Source organism: Galleria mellonella, unplaced genomic scaffold, assembly GCF_026898425.1.
Source record: "Galleria mellonella isolate WM207_F2 unplaced genomic scaffold, CSIRO_AGI_GalMel_v1 utg905, whole genome shotgun sequence".
NCBI lineage: Eukaryota > Metazoa > Arthropoda > Insecta > Lepidoptera > Pyralidae > Galleria > Galleria mellonella.
The window spans coordinates 3,027,253-3,049,166 of NW_026442174.1; the positions used below are offsets into that span (position 1 = coordinate 3,027,253).

At 31.9% G+C, this 21,914-nt stretch overlaps 1 protein-coding gene across 2 annotated transcripts in view; it reads left to right on the forward strand.

The window, feature by feature from the left end:
• Nucleotides 1–17,645, forward strand: part of LOC113510687 (tumor necrosis factor alpha-induced protein 8-like protein) — a 76,826-nt gene extending 59,181 nt beyond the window's left edge. For both annotated transcript variants that reach the window (XM_031907168.2, XM_026894184.3), the window contains 4 exons: nucleotides 5,623–5,756; nucleotides 8,429–8,587; nucleotides 10,084–10,181; nucleotides 10,939–17,645. In XM_031907168.2, coding sequence (XP_031763028.1) covers nucleotides 5,623–5,756; nucleotides 8,429–8,587; nucleotides 10,084–10,181; nucleotides 10,939–11,110 — 563 coding nt within the window. In that variant the 3' untranslated portion in view covers nucleotides 11,111–17,645. The remainder of the gene's footprint in view (nucleotides 1–5,622; nucleotides 5,757–8,428; nucleotides 8,588–10,083; nucleotides 10,182–10,938) is intronic.
• Nucleotides 17,646–21,914: the final 4,269 nt, after the last annotated feature.

A 21,914-nucleotide genomic window follows, 5' to 3' on the forward strand; every position in this document is an offset into this window, starting at 1 on the left:
ACACAACTGCTTTACGGTAGGAACACGAATGGGACAGAGGTACCCAAGCAATCGACTTTTGTACAAAGTCTCCCTCTGGTATATCTGCTTGTATGTTTCTTTCACCGTCATGCAAAAACTACTGCACCAAGTTGAGTGCGGTTTCCACAGTTCCGTTTCTATAGATCTAACTTAAAATCTAATGTATATTTTATCTTGATAGGTTATCTAGAAGTAGTAAATTTAATAAATTTTCCTACTTTTGAAATCAAATGAAGTAGCGGGCAAAAAGTTAGTAAAAAATATAAATAGAAAACTCTCTCGCAGTAAAATTTCAAAATTAATTGTGCCCCGAAAATTAAAATGTGTGTATAATAATTTACGTACGCAGACTAAAGTACGTAGATTTCTCTTAATACTAATTGTATTTACGCTGCTTATTGGGAATAATCTCTTCTATTTTATTTACAATAAGTTGTAAAGCGTTGCATCGCCGTTGAAACGTCTGAACTGGTCGTACATTTAAGTGCTTCACAAGTTCATTCTACAAGTTCGCAATACTTTGTGCATTTGCTTCGCTCCCCTTTCATCGACGTCATACAAATTGATAAAAATCGTTTGATAGAAGTATGTATTGTTTAGCGATACCCCCGCCTTTTATATAACTTCGTATTAATCCTTTACTGTATTTATTGTTTTTGTATAACTGATGCAAAAAAGTTTAAAATAAATAAATATACCTACTGAAAAAAAAAACACTATAATAAGCGTGAATTCAATTCTCGTAAATTTCCATACTTCCTATTAATATTATAAATGCGAAAGTTTGTAACGATTAATGGATGTTTATTACTCTTTCACGCAAAAACTTCTGAATGAAATTTCGAATGAAATTTAGTAGACGGAATACTTTATATACTGATTCATGTGGGTAAAGTAGCAAGCACAGCTAGAATTTTAATGTAAGCTATGGATGGATATTACTCCATATAGGTTGTTTGATATCTGTTTTCTTTAGAAAAATCCTATATAAATATAGCTATCTTAGTGCATTAATTATTTTGAAATGATATATGAGTTTCAAGCGATGTTTCCCTCAATTTTTGGTGAAATTTGCTTGACACAATTAAACTGTTTTGCAAAATTTGTCATTAGATTGATACTTGCTAATTTTCACCACCGTACAATACGCCATAAACTAAAATTTCATCCCAACCATCTGGACGAGAGGCGGTCTTCCACCGTGCGTTTTTCAAGGCACTTTCTTCCACGCACAACCACTCTTTGGAATCAACTTCCAGCATCAGTATTTTCGAACCGATACGACATCATAACCTTCAAGAAAAGAGCATATTTATTTATTTATTTTACACTTTATTGCACTAAGTAAAAAGAAAAATAACAAATACAGTAAATATTAATGAGAAGTGATACAAAAGGCGGCCTTATCGCTAAGCAATTTCTTCCAGACAACCTTTGGGTAGAGGACATTGAGAAAAAGACAAAGGGTAGGTGGCGCACTATTATATAGATATTATCACATATATACATATATATATATATATATATATATATATATATATATATATATATATATATACACTAGATATACACAAATAAATATATACATAAACATACATATACTTAATAGCACACATACAACAGAAGAAAGTGATGGAGGAAAATGAAGAGAGAACACAGGATTTAACAGAGGTTTTGAAGCTAGTAAGAGTTTGAGCACACTGAATAGAGGTAGGCAGAGAGTTCCATAGACGAACTGCCTGAACAGTAAAGGATTTAGAATAAAATGAAAAAGTATGAGCGGGAAATTTGAGGCAGAGGTTATTGACACTTTTTTAAAAGGCTAGCAGCACATCTATAATAGCCGTTGGTGTTGTAGGTGATCATAGGCGGCGGTACTTACTCACAATCAGGTGAGCCGCATGCTCTTTTGTCCCATGTAATAATAAAAAAAAAATAGATATCTCATGCATGCGTATTAATGTATTGCATCAAAACGTCAGTTTAAAGGTAACATTGTTGGTTCGTATTACTGCGTCAATATATCACCATATTGCTGTTACGTTTATAGATTTATGGCTGAACGATTGAATATTTGATAGCGCAGTGCCGACGCCGCGCCAGTTTGACAAATAGTTACTGTATCATTATAGGTTGTAATGCCAAATATAATTGACTAGACTAGTATTTTTCCTCTTTATTTATTTTATAAGTTATTAATGTTATATCTTATATCAACAAAATTTTTTAAAAGTATTTTCTGGATCATCGTCATCTTATCAGCTTTTAACTGTTCTATGTTGAATATAAGTCTTCCCTTCAGGGGGTTTTGCCAGTATTGCCATGCTTGACAGGTGGATTGGCAATCGCAGTTAGTCTTTTAGTTAAGTTCCTTAGTCGCCTCTTACGACACCCACGGGAAAGGAAGGGGTGACCTATTCTATGGCGGGACCACACGGTGAATTTTCTGTTATTTTTATGTTTTAGAAAAAAAAAGTAATAAATGATTGACGACAATTAAATGAAAAATGTCTCATAGAAAATGTTTTAAATGTTCATTCAAGTATCTTTAAAAGAAAATAATCTTTTTCTTTTCATTGTTGAATAGTGACCTATATAGCCCAAAGGATAAGCAAGCTGAAGTGGCAATAGACTGGTCACATAGCTCGAAGGTTCGATAACCGATGGTGAACTTTCTTCAGTGCCGACCCCGTACAGACAAACACAGTGTAGGATGGCCCTCCAATAGATAGAGCGATAACCTAAAGTGCATTGCAGGGAATCACTGCATGTAGGTGGCTTAAGATCGTTCTTTATAACAATCTATGGAGGTGAGTTATATTTAGCAGTGGACAGTTAACGGCCGAATGATGATGATGATGATGATTCATAGTTGAAAGATAATAAAATAATAGTGCTGTGATGAAAATAAACCGTCAGCAACGCATTGTCCTAATTCAGAGAGATTCAATTGTTAGTGCAATTGGCCATTGTCAGTTGGGAAATTGAAATAAACTACACGTAGGCATCTAAGTAATTGTGAATATTACTGGTCATTGAGATTATTATGAAACTCCATAGTACACTGGTTAAAGATAGCTTGGTGCGTTCTCTAGTATATCGGCGGTAATAGTGAATTTCACTTTAGACGAATCTTTTTTTTTTTTTTAATTGTAATGAATTTGTGTTATTTGATTACAAATTTGTGTATCTGTATAAATATGATTGATCACGCGAAAGGAATAAAAATAAATTCGTAGGACGGCCTTTCTGAGTGAGTTTATTTTATATATAGGTTACGTCATTTTCATTTTTGTCAATTGTATTTGAAGGTAGTTTTCTTTTTAAAAAATTCAAACTAAATAAATAAACTAAAGTTGAATAGTTTCTAGTAGATTTTTCTATCTTCTAGTTTGTTTTGTCTATTACTTTTGAACCTGTTATTGAAACAGATTTTATGTTTGTATGTGAATAAACCAGGAGTAGGTACGAGTATGTGAACCATATTATTACAGTATGATAATCAGAGGTCCAACGGTTTTGGTATGCCCCATACTAATATATGACAATTCAACCTCATAGACAAATAACTAACGAATCTATCGATAGAATTGTTTCTATTAGCGCTCGCATGAGAAACAACAAGACACTATATCGCCATCTTATTAAATCTCATAGATTTGCTAGTGATTGATTATCACTTGGCTACAGGGGCTGAACGTTTTGCATTACCTCGACGTATTCATTAAAATGGATGAGTTATTTACATTGTGGTATCACCGTTAGATATTACCGGTATTAATAGTAGACTAATATATATATTTATAAAAAAGTCTAAATCGGTTATTTTTATTTAAATTTTGATGAAATTTTTATGTGACTAATCTAAAAGTCTATACTTTCAGATTAAAAAGAATTTTCCAAATCAGTTTATATATGAAGAGAGTTATGAAATACTAAACATAAAAAATACGACCATATTTACAGCCTCTTCTTTTTTGAAGTAGGTTAAAATGCAATATTATCCCCTTTTCACCTGTCCGTTGAAATTTGGTATGTAAATCGATTGTAGGTCCATTTATTAAATTGGATTTTATCCCCCGAAATTCCCACTAGATTAAAATATTAAGATCACAAATTACAAACAGTATAAGCTTAATTCTTTGAAATTTGAAAAATACGAGTTCACAGCTGAATGAAGACATTAACAAAATAATGTGAAGTTTAATAATATCGTCGATTGCCTTATTAGAATTTTTAACGGTTTATTTTGACATTCATGAGACGATCTTGGGTATTAAGCAAGCTTAATAAAGGAAAGTACTCGTAGCAATATATTTATAAACTGAACTGTCGTCCTATGGCGAAAGAAAGAAAGAAAAGCTTTATTGACAATCATTTACAAAATAAACAAAAAACAATCATATATTTGATTATTATAAGTGTGAAAGTGAGTTTGTTTGTTACCCTACAGCACCTTGGAGGCTTATCTGATCACTATGAAATTTAGTATACATTAACTTTATGGGATGCAGATGGATGTACGCTAGTTTTTTTTCCAGTTTATAAATATATCCCGGTGACGCGGACGAAGTCGTGGGTAAAAGCTATTATTCTTATAATCCATATTTATTACATACGTAAATATTGCATTAGCCGCAATACAAAAAGCTAATGCACCTATTTTTGATCATTACTTAAGATTACAGAGAAATATATGTTACTCAGTTGAAACATCTTATCTTTCAGATTTCAGTGTATGTTTACTCAGTCACTCTAAAATGGATTTGAGTGAAATTTGGGGCACGGAAAGTTACATTCTAATTTAATACATAGGAAACTATATACGCGTAGGGCCGCGGGAAATAGCTACTATAACATAATGAAACACTCGAAGTACTAAATAAAAGTCCCCACTAAGCTAACTCGATATTGAAAACCATTTTAAATCCCATGATGTAATGCCAGCTATTACAAAATTCTTTTATCTGCAGACCCAATGAACAATTTAATGCGTTAATACATAATAATCCATCTTACGGTTTATTTATTACAAAGCCAGCTGCACTTAGACGGCTAATGAGTAATTTATATTTAAACCTTCGCATTAAATTAAATGCTCAATACTCTCATTAAATTTAGATAACTTATACTTTTTTTATGGATATTTATATTTAGTTTTAAAATATAAACACTTATATGGTTATTAACTACACACATCGACCGTTAACTCTGAATATTTCTTAGCACGGACAAAACTTTGCTGCAAACATAGGCAATATCTTAATTCTGAATTTAATTCAAATACGACGAAACCAAAAAGTAAAATATAATTTCTCAATATATTGATATAGAAATTATTTTTCCATGCAACATAGTAGAAGGTACAGTAAGAAGAAGTATCTTATACCTATTTTATAAATGTTATTTAGGAGATGCCATTTAGTGGTTAAATATCAATATGTGATAGATGAATAGATGGAAGTTTGTTGCTGTTTTACGTTTAAACAGTTGAATGGACTTCAATAAAATTTGCTACATAGATAGGTTAACACATAGAATATATTATATACCGATTTATATGGGAAAACTGCTAAAATGTTTTGTTTCCTTTATTCACAGCAATGGAAGGCGGTGCGTGGTGCGCGCGCGATATCTCGTTGCGCGCACAGAAGAAGTTCCTGTCGAGGGTGGGCGGCGTCGCCAGCGCGCGGGCCCTTGTTCTCGACGAACACGCCGCCAAGCTCCTCGATCAGGTGGCATTTCATTAATATTGCTTTTGTGTATAATATTATACAGATGAAATCCAACTTATTAGCATGCTTTTAAGGAATATTGTACCAGCAAGACAAGTTTTTCCCCAAATAAAATGGGTCGAATAATGAAAGCAATTTTTGGGCGTCCCATACTAACTTGACGCATACAGCTATCAAGTTAGTGTAATACGTTCAATTTAACTATATTATGTTACAACTATATACTCTGCAACTATCTTAGACCGCTTATATAGTAGACAAAGAGAAAATAGTATCAAAGTGCCTTAGTTTCTTACATACGAGTACATAGTTTATCCAAGTGGATAATATAATTATTCTCATGGATGCACGCCAGAAGTATAGTACTTATCATTTTATCATAATATGTGTTTAATTTTTTTTTTTTATACAACTTAGAATGGCAAACAAACTGATGGTCCACCTGATGGAAAGTGGTAACCGTCGCCTATAGACGTGAGCAGTACCATGAACATAACAGAGTATACTGTTTCGCCCATAATACCCCCCATGCGTTGCCATTCCTGAGGACTCAGGTGTTATTCCTCTGTACCCAGTAAATTCACGCCATATCCCACCCTTCAAACCGAAACACAGCCATGCAAACACAACTGCTTCACGCTTGAAACACGAATGGGACCGGGGTACCCAAGCAATCGACTTTTGTACAAAGTCTCCCTCTGGTAGAATTTATTCTCCGGAATTTATACTAGAATAAACATTACTAACAATCCATCCCCCTACTCCCTTAAATACGATTAGGCAATTTATATTTGGAGGTTAGATTAATTATTTGTTATTGGAGTCTTTCCTTAAAGTTAATATTTACATGAATGAGACACCATATTGTTGTTGTGACCGGAAACATTAATCTAGAAGTATTAACGGTTAATTGTTTGATTATTAGTACGACGTACATGAATTCTAAAAATGGTACAACAGGAAGTTGATCTGAAGTGTTTTACACTAGGTATATCAACTTATTTATGGTATGCTACTTATCCACTGGATTCTAACCCTGAATTTAACGAGTTTAATTAGGCATGAGTAATATGGATACCGATCCGATATCTATATATTGGGTTTCTCTGAACATTGATGGAAAAAGGTTATTACATTTAGATATCGCCCGTATCAGTCGGATATCTATTTTCAAATATATTAAAAGTGTTTTATCCAATATTTTTATTAGACTTTTGTCATATTTGTTATTGGACCAGTATATATCATAGATATTGTAACTAAAATATATATTACATTATTACATATATATAATATTACATTATTAATCCCTAAATTTAATGAGATACAGTATAAACAATAACTTTTACTAATCTACTAATATTATAAATGTGACAGTCAGTATATTTGTTATTTAATTACACTGAAAACGGGCTTTAATTGAAACACATAAACACGATTCTAAATTTATACATTGAGTATTTTTTATACCAACTGCGTCAGCCTTTGCTCTCACGCCTGTCTGCGGGATGCAACTCTACAGTAATTACTAAATATTTTTTGCACGATTCCATTCATACGTGTAACACTACAAATATGTAGAATACGAGCACTTTCCTCAAGTGTCGGAAGTGTAATAGTAAACGTTATAAGTCATATCTTTGGTTACCACATAGTTGCTATTCAACGACCTGTCGATTGTTTCCGTGCGTTGTTTCATGCCTTCCTTCTCTAATGTCAACAAAGTCGATCATAAAAAAAAAATAATAAAAAAATAATAATAATAAGTGTATGATTTTCATATTTTAATATTGTGTACAAATTCAATATTTTTGTTTGGATTCACTTTCAAATTCAAACTTTCAATTTTAAGTTCCAATGGAAAACTTCCCGTTGTTGTCTTTGCTTCGTTAATCTTGTATACTCTTTGGGGCACCTACGTGCAGTGGTGTTACAATGTGGCGGAGTAGACAAATTGCCACAGGGCTTCTGGTTCGAGTGACTGTATGCAAAGGAAGAATGTAACATTTATTGTATAATTAAAAAAAAAAAATGTATTTAATCAGTTTAAGAATTGAGTATTAACTCGAGAACATTTAGGATTATACAAATAAATTATCTAGATTTCAACAAGGTATTTTCAAATAAAACCACACACAAATAAATACACACATTAATTATATTAGTGTTAGCAAGTATGTAATAAAAATGGAATTTCGATATCAAGCATTTTTAGAGAAAGGGACAGCAGATGAATGAAGAGCAGGGCCTCAGACGGTATAGTTACGTCACTACCCATGTGAGCCCTATGGATACTTTTAATGTAGACTTATTATTGATTATATAATTGATTATATATTATATATAATTGATTTATTATAAAACCTGTGACGTAGTATATACTCTGATCCTTGTGTGATATGCGACGCAATTTTATTTATCGATTTCAATGGATACCAATATATTTTAAGAGTAATAGTGGAATGAAATGAATGTATGAATTTAAGAAGTTATATTTACCTACATACTATTTAAAGAACGAAGGCGGTTTAGAAACTCTTTTAGGACTTGTTAGAGTGGCACTGTAACACGATTAATAGTAGTAGGTAACAGATAGTTATGTATGGTAACAGATAGTTATATCTTTTTCAATATCTATTGAGAATAATATTTTTTCATTTCAACTATTTCAGTTCTTAACGGTTCTTCGCGAGCGTCTGGAGAAGCGAGAAGCGGAGAAGTTGGTGAAGCATGTAATCAAAGCGGCAGTGAAGCTGGGGGTACTGCGGCGGCACGGACATCTCTCCCCCGCTGACGATAGAGCACTCGCTGCATTCCGCTCAAAGTTTCATGTAAGACGCAAATTCTTTTAGTCTTTCTCTCTATCTATCCTATTTAAGAGCTACGATAAGAATAATCCTATTAATATTTCAAATGCGAAAGTTTGTAAGGAGGGATGGATGGTATTTACTCTTTCACACAATAACTACTAAACAGATTTGAATGAAATTTGATACACGGATAGGTTATATCTTAAGTTAGCACATAGTATATTTTATAAACCGATTTACGCAGGGAAAACTTGGAATACTCAAAATTTTATAATTTATAACTTTTGTAAAATGTCGATACGTGAAGATAACAATACAAATCCATAATGTAAAATCCATTACATCTACATTAAATACACTTTTGTACACTAGACTGAAAAGGTTATATTTAATATTTCACTTGCATGTTACCTATTATCTCTTAATTTAAAATTGAACTTTGAAAGGCTCGCAATTAATGAGAGTTTATTGTATTAAGAGTCACAAGTCACGATGCAATCTCTTATTGAATATGTATGTCAATAATGTAATAATATAACATCAAACAAGCCGACCCAATTTTCTTAATTTTCTGAGAAGTAATGAATTTTGTATCTAACCATATAAACACAGTTTTTTTTTTTTAATGGGTGATAATGGAATGGTAATCTCGTCTGTGCTTTCGGTATACACTGGCGGGGCACCAGTGAGAGATGACAGATGAGGATGAAGAAGGTCAGTTAGCCCATCCTGACAAATTCAACAACGAATCAATCATGATGGTTTCCAGGGGGAACAGCGTGGAGGTCGACCTGATAGAGTTTATTGCTAGCAATGAGGTTTCTAATCCCCATCACTAACAATCCCTACCCCCATATAAACCCAGTTAGATAAACATAACATATATAGTTCCTACTAATATTATACACGGAAAGTTTATCAACATATTTGGCTATTTCCCCATATAAACCCAGTTTTTCTATCTTGAAGCAGTTGTGTTTGCATGGCTGTGTTTTAGTTTGAAGGGTGGGATATGGCAGTAAGTTTACAGGGTACAGAGAAATAACACCTGAGTCCTCAGGAATGGCAACGCATGGGAGGTATCATGGGTGAAACAGTATACTCTGTTATGTCCATAGTACTGCTCATGTCTATAGGCGACGGTTACCACTTTCGATCAGGTGGACCGTCAGCTTGTGTGCAATTCTAAGTTGCATAAAAAAAAAAAAAACAATATTAAACTCTTTATTGCGCATAGTAGAGATGTATACAAGGAGTATTTATACAGAATGTGCATATACAAAAGGCGGCCTTATCGCTAAAAGCAATCTCTTGCAGACAACCTGGTATAAATAGTAAAGAGATACAGAGAGAAAGATAGATGGATATTTCTATGTTTGTTACTTATTCACGCTTTAATTGCTGGACTAAGTATGAAATTGTGAGTCGTATATTGGATTAACACTTTTAGTCTCCATTAACGCGAGCAAAGCCGCAGGATATAGCTAGTTGATAATATTTTGAACAATAATTTCCAGACTGTGCTGATGGCCGTAGTATCGTTCTGCGAGGTGGACTTCTCATACGACCGCGGATTCTTACAGGATGCGCTGCGTGAATCGCACCAGTCACTAAAGTAAGTTAATTATAGAATAATCTAGCAATGTTGACTCACTTCTATTTAATGTGTTTTGAGGAATTTGTTATTTTATGACTTTTAATTATAATCATAAACAGCCATGTGGTCCCGACATAGAATTGGCCACCCCTTCTTTTCCTGTGGGTATCGTAATCATAGGCGACTAAGGGAACTTAGAGGGGTGGGCAGCAGCGTCCCATTTAAAACGTCACCAAAAGCATAACTGTGGTTGCCAACCCGCCTACCAAGCGTATTGGCAAACCCTCTTTTTGGGGAAGGGTTTTGCCAGTAGTCTATGCCGGGACCACACAGCTTAAGTTATGCTGTATAGAATTGCAATCAAGTTGACGGTATACTCGAAGAAAGTGATTATAAATAGTACCTTGGTTACAGCAATGTACTATGAAGCTCATGGTACGCCTTTAATAACTAATAAAAAAAATTATATCCATATACTTTACAAAATATTAAGATTCACTTACAAAATATTATTTGGACAAATTAAATTATTATTGTATTATTACCTTAAGTTTTACTGTTTCTTTTTTATATATATTTTGTGTCATTATGCCGTATAGGGAAGAGCACTGCTTATCCTAAAGTACAGGACTTCATTACCTATTTAGGGAGCAGGGTTTCACCTATATTTAAAAATGTTTGTAACATTTATTTTGAAATAAACTTTGAAATTTGATACGTTTTAGAAGCCGAATAGTTTCTCAATCAATCAAAGAAGACATTCCCTTCTTTCCAGATCGGTGGTGGAGCGACACCTGTCGGACAAATCTGTGTCGCGGCTGGCTGGCGTGTTCGCACTAGTTAGTCGCGCCGAACTACTAGACTCTCTGTTCGCGGGCGCCGTATCAGCCGACGTCCAAGCTCTCGCCCGCCTTCTCCGTCGCGAGCTCGACCGCGGCCTTCTTTAAGGTGCGTCTCACACTATCAGAGACCATTCTTACTCTTCTTACCTTCGTGACTATGTTCACAACGTTATCTCCACAAATGGAGATTTGTTCACTTAGTAGTTGAGAGAGGTACTGCTTGGCACCAACACTTGGTGTCGGCGTGCCCTGTTCGGCAACCGTCGACGTTTCACCCGTGTTGCACTGTTTTGGAAATATTGGATTGAACGAATGAGCTCGTGTATCGTGTTTGGACTTTGTAATTTATTTCTTCGTGTATTTCCAAAGAGTCGGAAATAATCTGTTTCTTTTTCTTGTATACAAATATTATGTGCAATCAAACGAGACTTAAGTTTTAAACTAGTGCTTCTATTTCTTTTTTTTTTTTCATCTGTCGCACGTATTTCACTGATGTGATCACGTAATTTCCTAGATTGGTGTTTTATATGTATAGATTGAATCGATATTAGCTCTCTCAGATTTTACTCGTAATTATTATATTTATGGTTAATTTAAGTTGAATTTTAATTCAAAATATTGTCAAATGAAACTTGCTTTTTTGAAAGAATTTAATTACATTTGACAATATATTGATAAAAACATGTATTATTATATAAAGTACTCTGAAATGTTTTTCTAAAAGGTCTGTATGGATAGATGTCATTAAGACAACGTATTGGATTGGATAATAACAGTTAAAATAAACTGTTATATATCGGTTTTAAGAGCTTTATTCACTATAATGATCGACTGGCTGTTATATCATAAGTGTAAATTAATTGTAACCGTTCATTTAAAAATAACAGTAGAATAATGTCAGAACAAACTGGTTAGTTAAGTTTTTCTAATCTTAAATTTATATTTAATTGAGTCATTAAGCGCAGATTACTACATGTTATAAATGGTAAAGACTAACACAAAAATACTCATAAAAATTAATCTCCTATTGAAGTTATAATGATTTTTTTTTTTATAAATCAATATTACTGCCTCTTTTTTATAACTGCATTTAATTTATACGTAATTTTCAATTTGTTGCATCAAGTTTTAATAAATCATATTGGTTTGTAAGCACTGTATGACAACATGTTGTATGATTTATAAAATTATATAAGTTAATATTTATTTATTAATTATCCTTAAATAAAACCTATAAATATGATGTTTGTGTAATAACATTTAACACGCTAATTCTTATTCGTCGTTATAACACAATGACACAAATTTTGAGTCTGTATAAATTTGAATTTGAATAAAATGCATTATTTTAGGATGATTCGGAGATTTAGATAAAATTTTTAGTGTTTATATTTCTATTCTAGTATTTGAACACTTAAATCATTCAACATGAAAAACATATGTTTCTGTCTTCAAGTAAAGTTCCATTAACATTGAACTTCGATTGTAAGTTTTGTTAATACGCTGATATGCTAATCATTTGGCGTGAATTTACTGGGTACAGAGGAATAACACCTGAGTCCTCAGGAATGGCAACGCATGGGGGGTATCATGGGCGAAACAGTATACTCTGTTATGTCCATAGTACTGCTCATGTCTATAGGCGACGGTTACCACTTTCCATCAGGTGGGCCATCAGATTGTTTGCCATTCTAAGTTGTATAAAAAAAAATTAATAAAATCCATATTCAGTTGTATTTTTGTTACTTCAATTAATAAATAATGAAATTATATTGTTATCCATATGAATCTGAAATGTCAGTAATTTTCAAGCGACTTTGTGTGGAGACCAAATTTAAACGTGTTCTAATCGTTTCATGATTGGCTATTGAATTCTAATAATTTATCGTTACATTTCATAATTAACCATTACATTCTAATAGTTTATCGTTAAGTTTCATGATTAACTATTATTACATTATAATAATTTATTGTCACATTTCATGATTAACCATTGAATTCTAGTAATTTATCGTCACGTTTCATGATTAACCATTGGATCTTAATAATTTATCGTCATATAACATAATTTTGTCGTCACGGTAATGTTTATACCAAAATTGGGGACGTATACTAAAAATTAAAATCGTGTCATGCTACGATAAGTTATAAAACTGTACATCAGCGGCTAGACAAAAATTTACTTTTTTCAGCTAAGATTTATCACTTCACTAATTCTATCCCGCGACTTCGTCCGCGTGAATCAGTATATGAAATATATCCTATTTTCTAAGTTAGTCTAATTTAAATTTCATTAAAATCTGTTTAATAGTCTTTGCTTGAAAGATTAACAAACAATTTCACGTTTATAATATTAGTAAGATTGCCACACAAAATGTGTAAGTTTCTCTTTAGTAATAACGTATGTGACGAAATAAGTCTGTTTTTTTCTCTTTCTCTTTTATAATATGCTTTTTTTTCTCTAATTATTAAAAAAAAAACAGTGTTGAATGTTCTAAAATGGTATAAAGAAATCGTATGTAAGGATATCACATAACTAATTTGTCTTTGGTAGTTATTAGGCAAGTAGGTTATCACCCTACTGTGCCTTACTCTATTACTATATTAATGAATAAGTCCTTGTATTTATATAAATATAACTGTCGTTATAGAAATTGCATTTTTACAACTAGCCGTATTTTTGCCAGTATTTCACACTATTTAGTTAATTAGATGAATAGTTTTATGATCTATTCGATAAACATACATACATACAGCCTATGTCGGTCGGTATAAGTCTCTTGCCTCATTTTTTCTACGTTCTATATTGTATATTTTGTATTTATAATGGAAAAAAATAATAATGATAATGCATTTAATAGTTGTAAATATCACAATGTTTTCAAATAGAATTGACAGAAAAAGACAGTTACCAATAGTTAGTGATACACCAAAATATAATGTAATAACACGACGAGTTATTTTTTATTGATAAAATAATAAAATTAAATCATATACTCGTAGATATTAATAACCTAAGATTTCATTATAAAAAATGATTTTTTTGTAAGTATCTGTAATTCTTATATGTGGTATATAGGTGTTCTTTTTTACACATTTCGAACTGTCATATGAAATTTTAATTTAAAAACAAAATAAAATGACTGCAAAAAGAAAATATCTTTGTAGTATCTTTATGTTAATTTTCATTGTATTAACTCTATAAACCACCATACGATAGTTATAACTGCGTATTTGAATTTATACAGAACTACTTCGGACCAAATACATTAATGTCTACAAAGTTCAAACATATCTGAACTGAAAATTCATATCTCTGTCTTTATTAGCAATAAACGGTGTTAGTACATAGTTTATATATTGTTTTGTAAACTTTAATCTAAGTAATTGTAGCGTTAGTAAAGGGACTAATTTTCTATTACATTATCCATTGTGTACAAACGAAGGACTTCAATTATTGTGATTCCATAATTGAAGTCCTTCGTTTCGAATTAATTAGAATGGAAATAGATACAGTGATAGATTAAACAATTAAAGTAGTTGACTCACAATGTAAAAATATATATTTAATGGTGTTCTGATAAATATTAAGATGAAATCAATATTAACTTTTTAAGCAACTTTAAAACAGGAGGAGGCTCTCGATTTGGTTATAATTTTCTATGTTTGTTACCTCATATCTTCGTTATTTATAAACAGATTTAGATTTTTCTAAAATGTATCAAAATCGGGTCAGTAATTTAATTTTTAAATCAAATTAACTGTTTGTGCCACGATGGAAGTCAGTGTTTTTTATGTGAAGCAAAATCTGAAATTATAAGTGTGTTTTCCAGTAAGACTGAAGATTTACCTTGTTCTCTACCATAATATTGGTGATTTCTATTGCACCCTGTATAATATAATGGAAAAATAGTCCCAAATTTTCACTGTACTACGCACATTATAAATTCTTGCCTAATATTCTCACTGTTTACTGTTACATAAGTTAACTTCGATGTTAGGGTGTTTACACCATTACGTGTTTTTAAAAGGAGTAACCATGGACTAACACAATACCTAATGAGTGATAACATCATCTGTTGTCATTAACGAGGACCGTCTTGAGTATGATTACTTAATTTAAACTCATTATTTACTTAATTATCGTCAAATGGATTTATCGGTTTGCCAGTCAAGCTGTTCTCTTCCCCATTCAAAGGTTGCCTGTAAACTTTTCTTATAATTGACTGTATTTATAATAATTTTACTAATACTTACTTTACTACTTACTTTGTAATCTATTGAAAAAAACAATAAAGAGTATCTATCTATCTTTCTACCCAATTTGACTTTACAAATATAAAAAAAAAAAACACTCAGGAACGGCGTAAAAAGTTTTGCATGGATGCACAACGTGCTCGTGACGTCACTAGTATTATAGGCATTCATAAGTTACCGTATAATCGGTCAAATGCTAGTTTTCAACTGTCGTTGTGTAACAAACTGGATTGTGATTAATTAATAGGCATTCACAGTTTACGTTTAGAACATACGCAGAAGAATTGACAGTTAAAAATGTTGTTATAAACATGGCTACTCCTTATGCGATGAATGTCTCTAGACAAACATCTGATTATACCAAAGGTCACCCCATCAAGATACGAATACTGATGGTGTATTTCATTTTCTAAGTTCTTTTCATTTAAATAAATCGCAAATATACTAATGTTTGTATCTTACCTCCTCTATTTTCACTTCACAAAACTTCTAAGATTAAACTTCCCAATATATATTTTCTGCTTCTATGGATACTATGGACAACGAAATGAAAGTAGCACGTGGTTTTGCTCCCCAGTATACCAATTTCATAGATGTACAATTACTGAAATTTAAATATATTCCACTTGTGAAACTTCGATATCGGAAGGGGTGATCGGTGGTTTAGACGAAATAAATGACGTCCAAAGTAGAGATTGTATTAAAAGACAATATAATTGTGTAATGTAATGTTAATTTTGTGAAGAATCTCTAGACGATGTTCTATGTGTGATTTACCTGCGAGTGTTCAACACCGTCGAGTGTCGGATCAAATTTTATACAGCCTCTTTGAACAAAATCTTTTCATGATTTTGGCTAGTAGGAAAATCCAAACTGTATGGGATTGCTATTTGCATTTTTTGTGTGGGTATGTGGTAATTTATAAGTTTATACACGCTGTCTGGCACACACACACGTAATGGCTAGTCAGTAACGCAGGAGCCGTGGGCGAGTGCGGACGTTCATCATTGTTTTGTGCGATGTGTGATAGAGACAGCGTATGAGATTAGATTTAATATCTATCCATGACATTAACGTTTTATTATTGAGCATTAGTTTAGTCTTTCTTTAGGTAAGACCAAGATAATAATCTTCAGCGTAGGTTAAGCGACTTGGTATAGAATTTTATCTTGGGTTTTATTTTATCTTGCATAAGTATTGTGTTCTATGACACTAGTGGAATGTTATTCTGTCACCACCTGAAAATATTGGGTAACACTAAGTTGCTATTCTCATACATTTGGAGTTTTCTATTAGCGACACTCTCTCTATGGGGCAGTATTTAGAACGTACAACGTGCATACGATTCGTTTTTACTTATCAGTAGATAGAAGTGTAACAGGCTTTCGTAGATGATGCCCAAAATCGTATGTAAAAAATACTGAGATGTCTTTTGTATTTATTTAGGATTAAAACTAAGTCAATCATGACAAACAAATGGATTTGTTATTTAGCTAACATTTCGTAGACTGAATGCGTTGAGTTAACTACAAAAAAAAAAAAAATTGAAATTCGTCATATCCAAGGTCAAGAAGCCAGAATGTTTACCACACCGTTATTTGTATTAACTTGAATTTTATACATATTACACTCAATTGTGGTGTAATTAATTGTAAACATTTTTACAATGTCAAATACCAAAGCAATTATTTTACCATCTGTTACAGAAGCGGCATTGTAGATAATATTTTAACAATTTTAATAATTGTAACTTAAAGAAAATATGTCACTGTAACTTAATGAAAATATGTCAGCCCTTGAAGACAAGTGGTAAATGAATTTAACGAATTTATCGGTAGATACATTGTGGTGTCGCGTGAATGAGAAATAACAAGACTGCTGTCTCGTTTTGTCTCAAAAGATCTCTAATCGATAAATCGACCGCCACTTGTCTATAAGTGGCTTAATTTCTTCTTTAAACTGATTTCTATCAATTTTTATATTCCTTCTTTTACTTTAAATGCATTGGTGTATTTAAGATTATTTAGGAGGGCAGGGCCCTTTAAAATGGTCTCTTAAACATGTCTTTGAGCAAAGTCTTTTCGCTCACTTCCTGGTGGGCACCAGAATAATCTGAGGTGGGCACCCTACTCCATCTTAAATGCGCCTATGTTTAAATGTAATATCTTTTTTAGTCGAGTTAGATAGTCGGAGAAACTCGTAAGCCTGTTATAATATAATAAGCACAGAAACACGTGACATTTTGCATAGACACCGGGTAGACGGGCTAATTTCCTGTTCGTGCATCGAAGTAAGCCCTACACGCCCGCTGTAGTGTATAATATATTTATTAAGCCTGTGGTATATGTATTAAGATTTGATATCAAATATACAATTGATAAAATTCGAGTTATTTTATTATTCATCATTTTGGTACTTCATGTAGCTTCCTTATAGTCCTTTCTTTTGCCGTGTGTGTCCTAAGAGGTGACTAAGAGAATTTGATGGTAGAAGGAGCATGGCAGCAGCGTTGCTCTTAACACGTCACCAAAACCTAACTGCGGTTGCCAATCCGCCTACCAAGTGTGACAACTACTGGTATAACCTTTTTGAAGGAGGCCTATCTTCAGCAGTGGACAATTAACGGCTGATATGATGATGAAAATGGAAGTAGTTTCTTGCCTTTTTCAGTAGAAATTTTCGTAAAATATTTCGTGGCATTATATTAAAGTATTAATAATTTATGTAAATATTACCTATTGGAGAGAAAGGAATAATAAAGTAATAGTATCGAACAGCCCCATTGTTTGCAGTTTACCCTTACAGGTGGAACTCCATGCTTTCCCCTTAAAAACCGTGGTTATATCGCGTGGAATTCATCTGCTTTTATTCTCACCTATCATATATCACTGGTGACTCGTCAGCGTATACCGATAGCGTACGCAGGGTTACCATTACCATTTACAACCAACTTTAAAAAGGGAGGTTATTATTCGGTTGTATTTTAATATATTTTTAAATGTTTTAGCTCAGAACTCCGTCATTTGTAAACCGATTTGGAAAATTCTATTTTTTTTAAAGGATAAAAATATTACTTTCTGATTTCTTTGTTGCAGACTTAAATTTTACAAAATTGGCTCAGTTGTTTTATTTTTAAATTAAAACAACTGGTTTTGCCATGGTTGAAGTCGTTTTTTTTTTGGTGAAACAAAATCAACTTTTTGGATTTAGATTTTTGCCCGATACAATATCAATAATACCAGCAGACCTTAGGGGGGAAAGGGATTGTTAGTAATGGAGACTGAGAATCCCATTGCCAGCAATATACCCAACCAGGTCGACCTCTTCGCGGTTCCCCCTGGAAACTATCATGGTTAATTCCTGATGAATTCATCATGATGCGCTAACTGGTCTGTTTTCATTCTCATCTATCACCCTTCACTGGTGCTCCGCCAGCGTATCCTGTTAGCGTAGGCGGGCCAACAATATCATTTTCATCCATCAAAAAAAAATACCAGCAGACCAATTCATTGAAGGCGACGAAATAAAACGAGCAATTATGTGAAAGCACCAGTCAATAATTTATTCACTAAAATCCTCTTAGTATACACATCTGATATTGGTGAAGTGAAGACATCGATCTACAAGTGCTGGCGAAATAAGCTCCACTGAACACTATTATATCATAAAACACCTAATGAAATTACTCTCCTTGATTATGGGAGAATTTCTTATATTGTATGTGTAAAGGTAGTAGGGGGCAAGTGTGAACTGTTCCTAAATTTCCTAAAAGTTGGTCTAATTCTACTATCTTTGTCCATTTGCATTTCCATATTTTACTCTTGCCTCGACCGACATGATAGTGTCCAACGACGCCTATTCCGAAATATATTCGTAACTATAGATGTAAAGATGGTTAAAAACGATTTTAACCAAACGGTTATTAATGGTCAACTTCATTAATAATACTTAGTAACCTCTTTAAGGATTTTCTGGACTTAATACCATAGTAAAACGTAAGTAGTAGCTTGAAATGCATGCCATATTTTTTTACAAAAAAAATATTTCAAATAATTTGTCTGTACTTATAAAAACAGAACCAATTTTATAAGTCGCAATCATATGTTTAACCATTAATAACCACATTTCATTGGTTAATAACCAAACCAGACATTTGGTTATTTAATCGTTAATAATCCTTAATTTACAACTATATTCGTAATTTACGAGTAAGATTGTATTAGAGTTGATCCTACAACACTCATGTACACCGATTGAAAATACAAAAACATTGAATTGTTAAACAAAAACATTTAGTGATATTAGGATACTTAATGTTAAATATAATTCCTTACAAATACATATCATAACGACAGCGTTCGTTATTGTAGAATGAAGCCGTGATTATTTACAATTTATGATTTGGAATGTTGAAGTATGGAGTTGAAATCTTAATAAATTTACTAATTATGAAATACCTACATACATATATCTTTTGTTGTACATACAATTTGACAAAACTTTGTGAGTTTTTAATTTTTTTTTTATTTCATATTCCAATCGCATTTTTTACTTCACTTAGGAATGTTTTACTTTAGAAGTAAGACAATTATATTTTATATATTTAAATTATTAAAAAAATGTTGTGCATGTTGAAAATTATACTTTTCCAATTAATTGTAAAATGTTTTACTTTCGTTGTTTAAAAATTGAAATATGTATGATAAATACCCAATATTTGTACCATAAGGCAACACTTTATTTGATATTGTAAAAATTGCGACTAAAATAAAGACATTAAATTACACGGATAACTGTACACTAAGTAAATATTTTTAAACCTTATTGTCGCTATCTACCATAGACGTTGAATTGAATAAATTAAAATTATAAACACGAAGGACACATTTTTAAAGTAAATTTATATAAAATCTTAAAGAACATTATATTATATTTCTTAAATTTAAGATAAATAAATCAAAACTTAGAACAAACCAATCAGAATGAGAGATCAATAGTGAAAGCGCCATCTATGGTGACAAATGCAACACTAAGAAGGTACACGTGACTAAAAGCTCAAAGCCTTGTCAGATGAGCTTTACATAATTTTATTATTTCTAAATCCAAAAGTAACACTACCTACTGTTAGTATAAAATAGATTTATTTTTCTAACCTATTACTATACATGTTTATGTACTAACAATAATAATGAGTATATTCACGAGAAATTCTACGCTGTTCACGATACATGACATAGGAAACAGAATTTTGCCTTCAATAAATCATAAAATATTTTATAAACCCACAAGAACGTCATCAGATCGTCGTACGTTATTGAATCGTTGATTTATAAAATAACATCAAGTATAACGCAATTGATATATAACATCAAGTATAACGCAATTGTATAACGAAATAAATCAATACCAAAGAAATATAGAAAATCATCATCCATATAGCATGAACAATGTCGAACAGATGAATTTTAAAATCGTAACGTATTTTTATAATCAGGAGCATCGATTACATTTAAGAACCTACCTTAATTTATAAGGAAGTAGGTATATTTTTGTTTGTTCAATTGTACGATTTGCGTAGCGTATTAAATGAAGAATTTAACTCCGTCTACCAATTAAATATATAAATTTCAATATATTTTAAGAATTTTAATCAATTCTTATATTATTTACCTGTATAATATACGCTTATGATACAATATTATTCTCATATTTCAGTACTTGGTTTACTGCTAACAAATCATTAGGTGCGCGCTATCCGCTGTTTTAAGTGGTCATCTTTGCTAAGAATAGCAACGTCGCGATGTCTTGTCAGTATTTCTTATCATTTTACCCAAAACATTCATTATTTCCTATATAGTCTATAACTTGATATTATTTCAATTGAAATATGACTGAAATCAGACATTTAACTTTTAAAACCCTTTTTTTAATTTTTAAATAACATTCACAGCATTGAATGAATCTGAAAATCGTTTAAAGAATTTTGAAATGCGTAGGTAATTAAAAATTAGTTATATACTGGCAACACGTCATTATCTTCTTGCAATTGACTAATTAAAATCCATTGTTGCCCGTCTAACAAATAAAAAGTATTACTTAAAAATAATAATTAAGAAAATCTATAAAAATTGACAACAGATCGCGACGTTATAGTTATAGATGGCGCTAATGGCAATGATTTAAACATCACTAAGATCGATAAAGCAGAGGTAGCGGACATTTTTAATTTATTTATTGTAGCTATGTACAAGTGTTACATGAATATGTTTCGTTTTAAACAGTTACCCAATATTTCTATACTATATCAATAAAACAAAGTAAGTTGCAATTATGGTACGTGTTACATTAAGATATTTAGAGTAATTAACAATTATTAAAATAACAGCTTTAATGTTGTATTTGAAAATGTAAAAGATGTTAAGACATGTAGAAACATATCACTAGACACACAATAAACGGGAATGGGGCATACTTATATATTTAGTTTCAGAAACTGTGCGTATGATTACATATAATTTACAAAATATTTAATAGAAACATCCATTCTATATAAATTAAGAAATATAATTTAAATTAATAGTATTTCGAAGTTCGTTGGAAGAGAAATCGTGTAACACAATGAGTGAAGCGTTAACAATTTCCATATAACGTA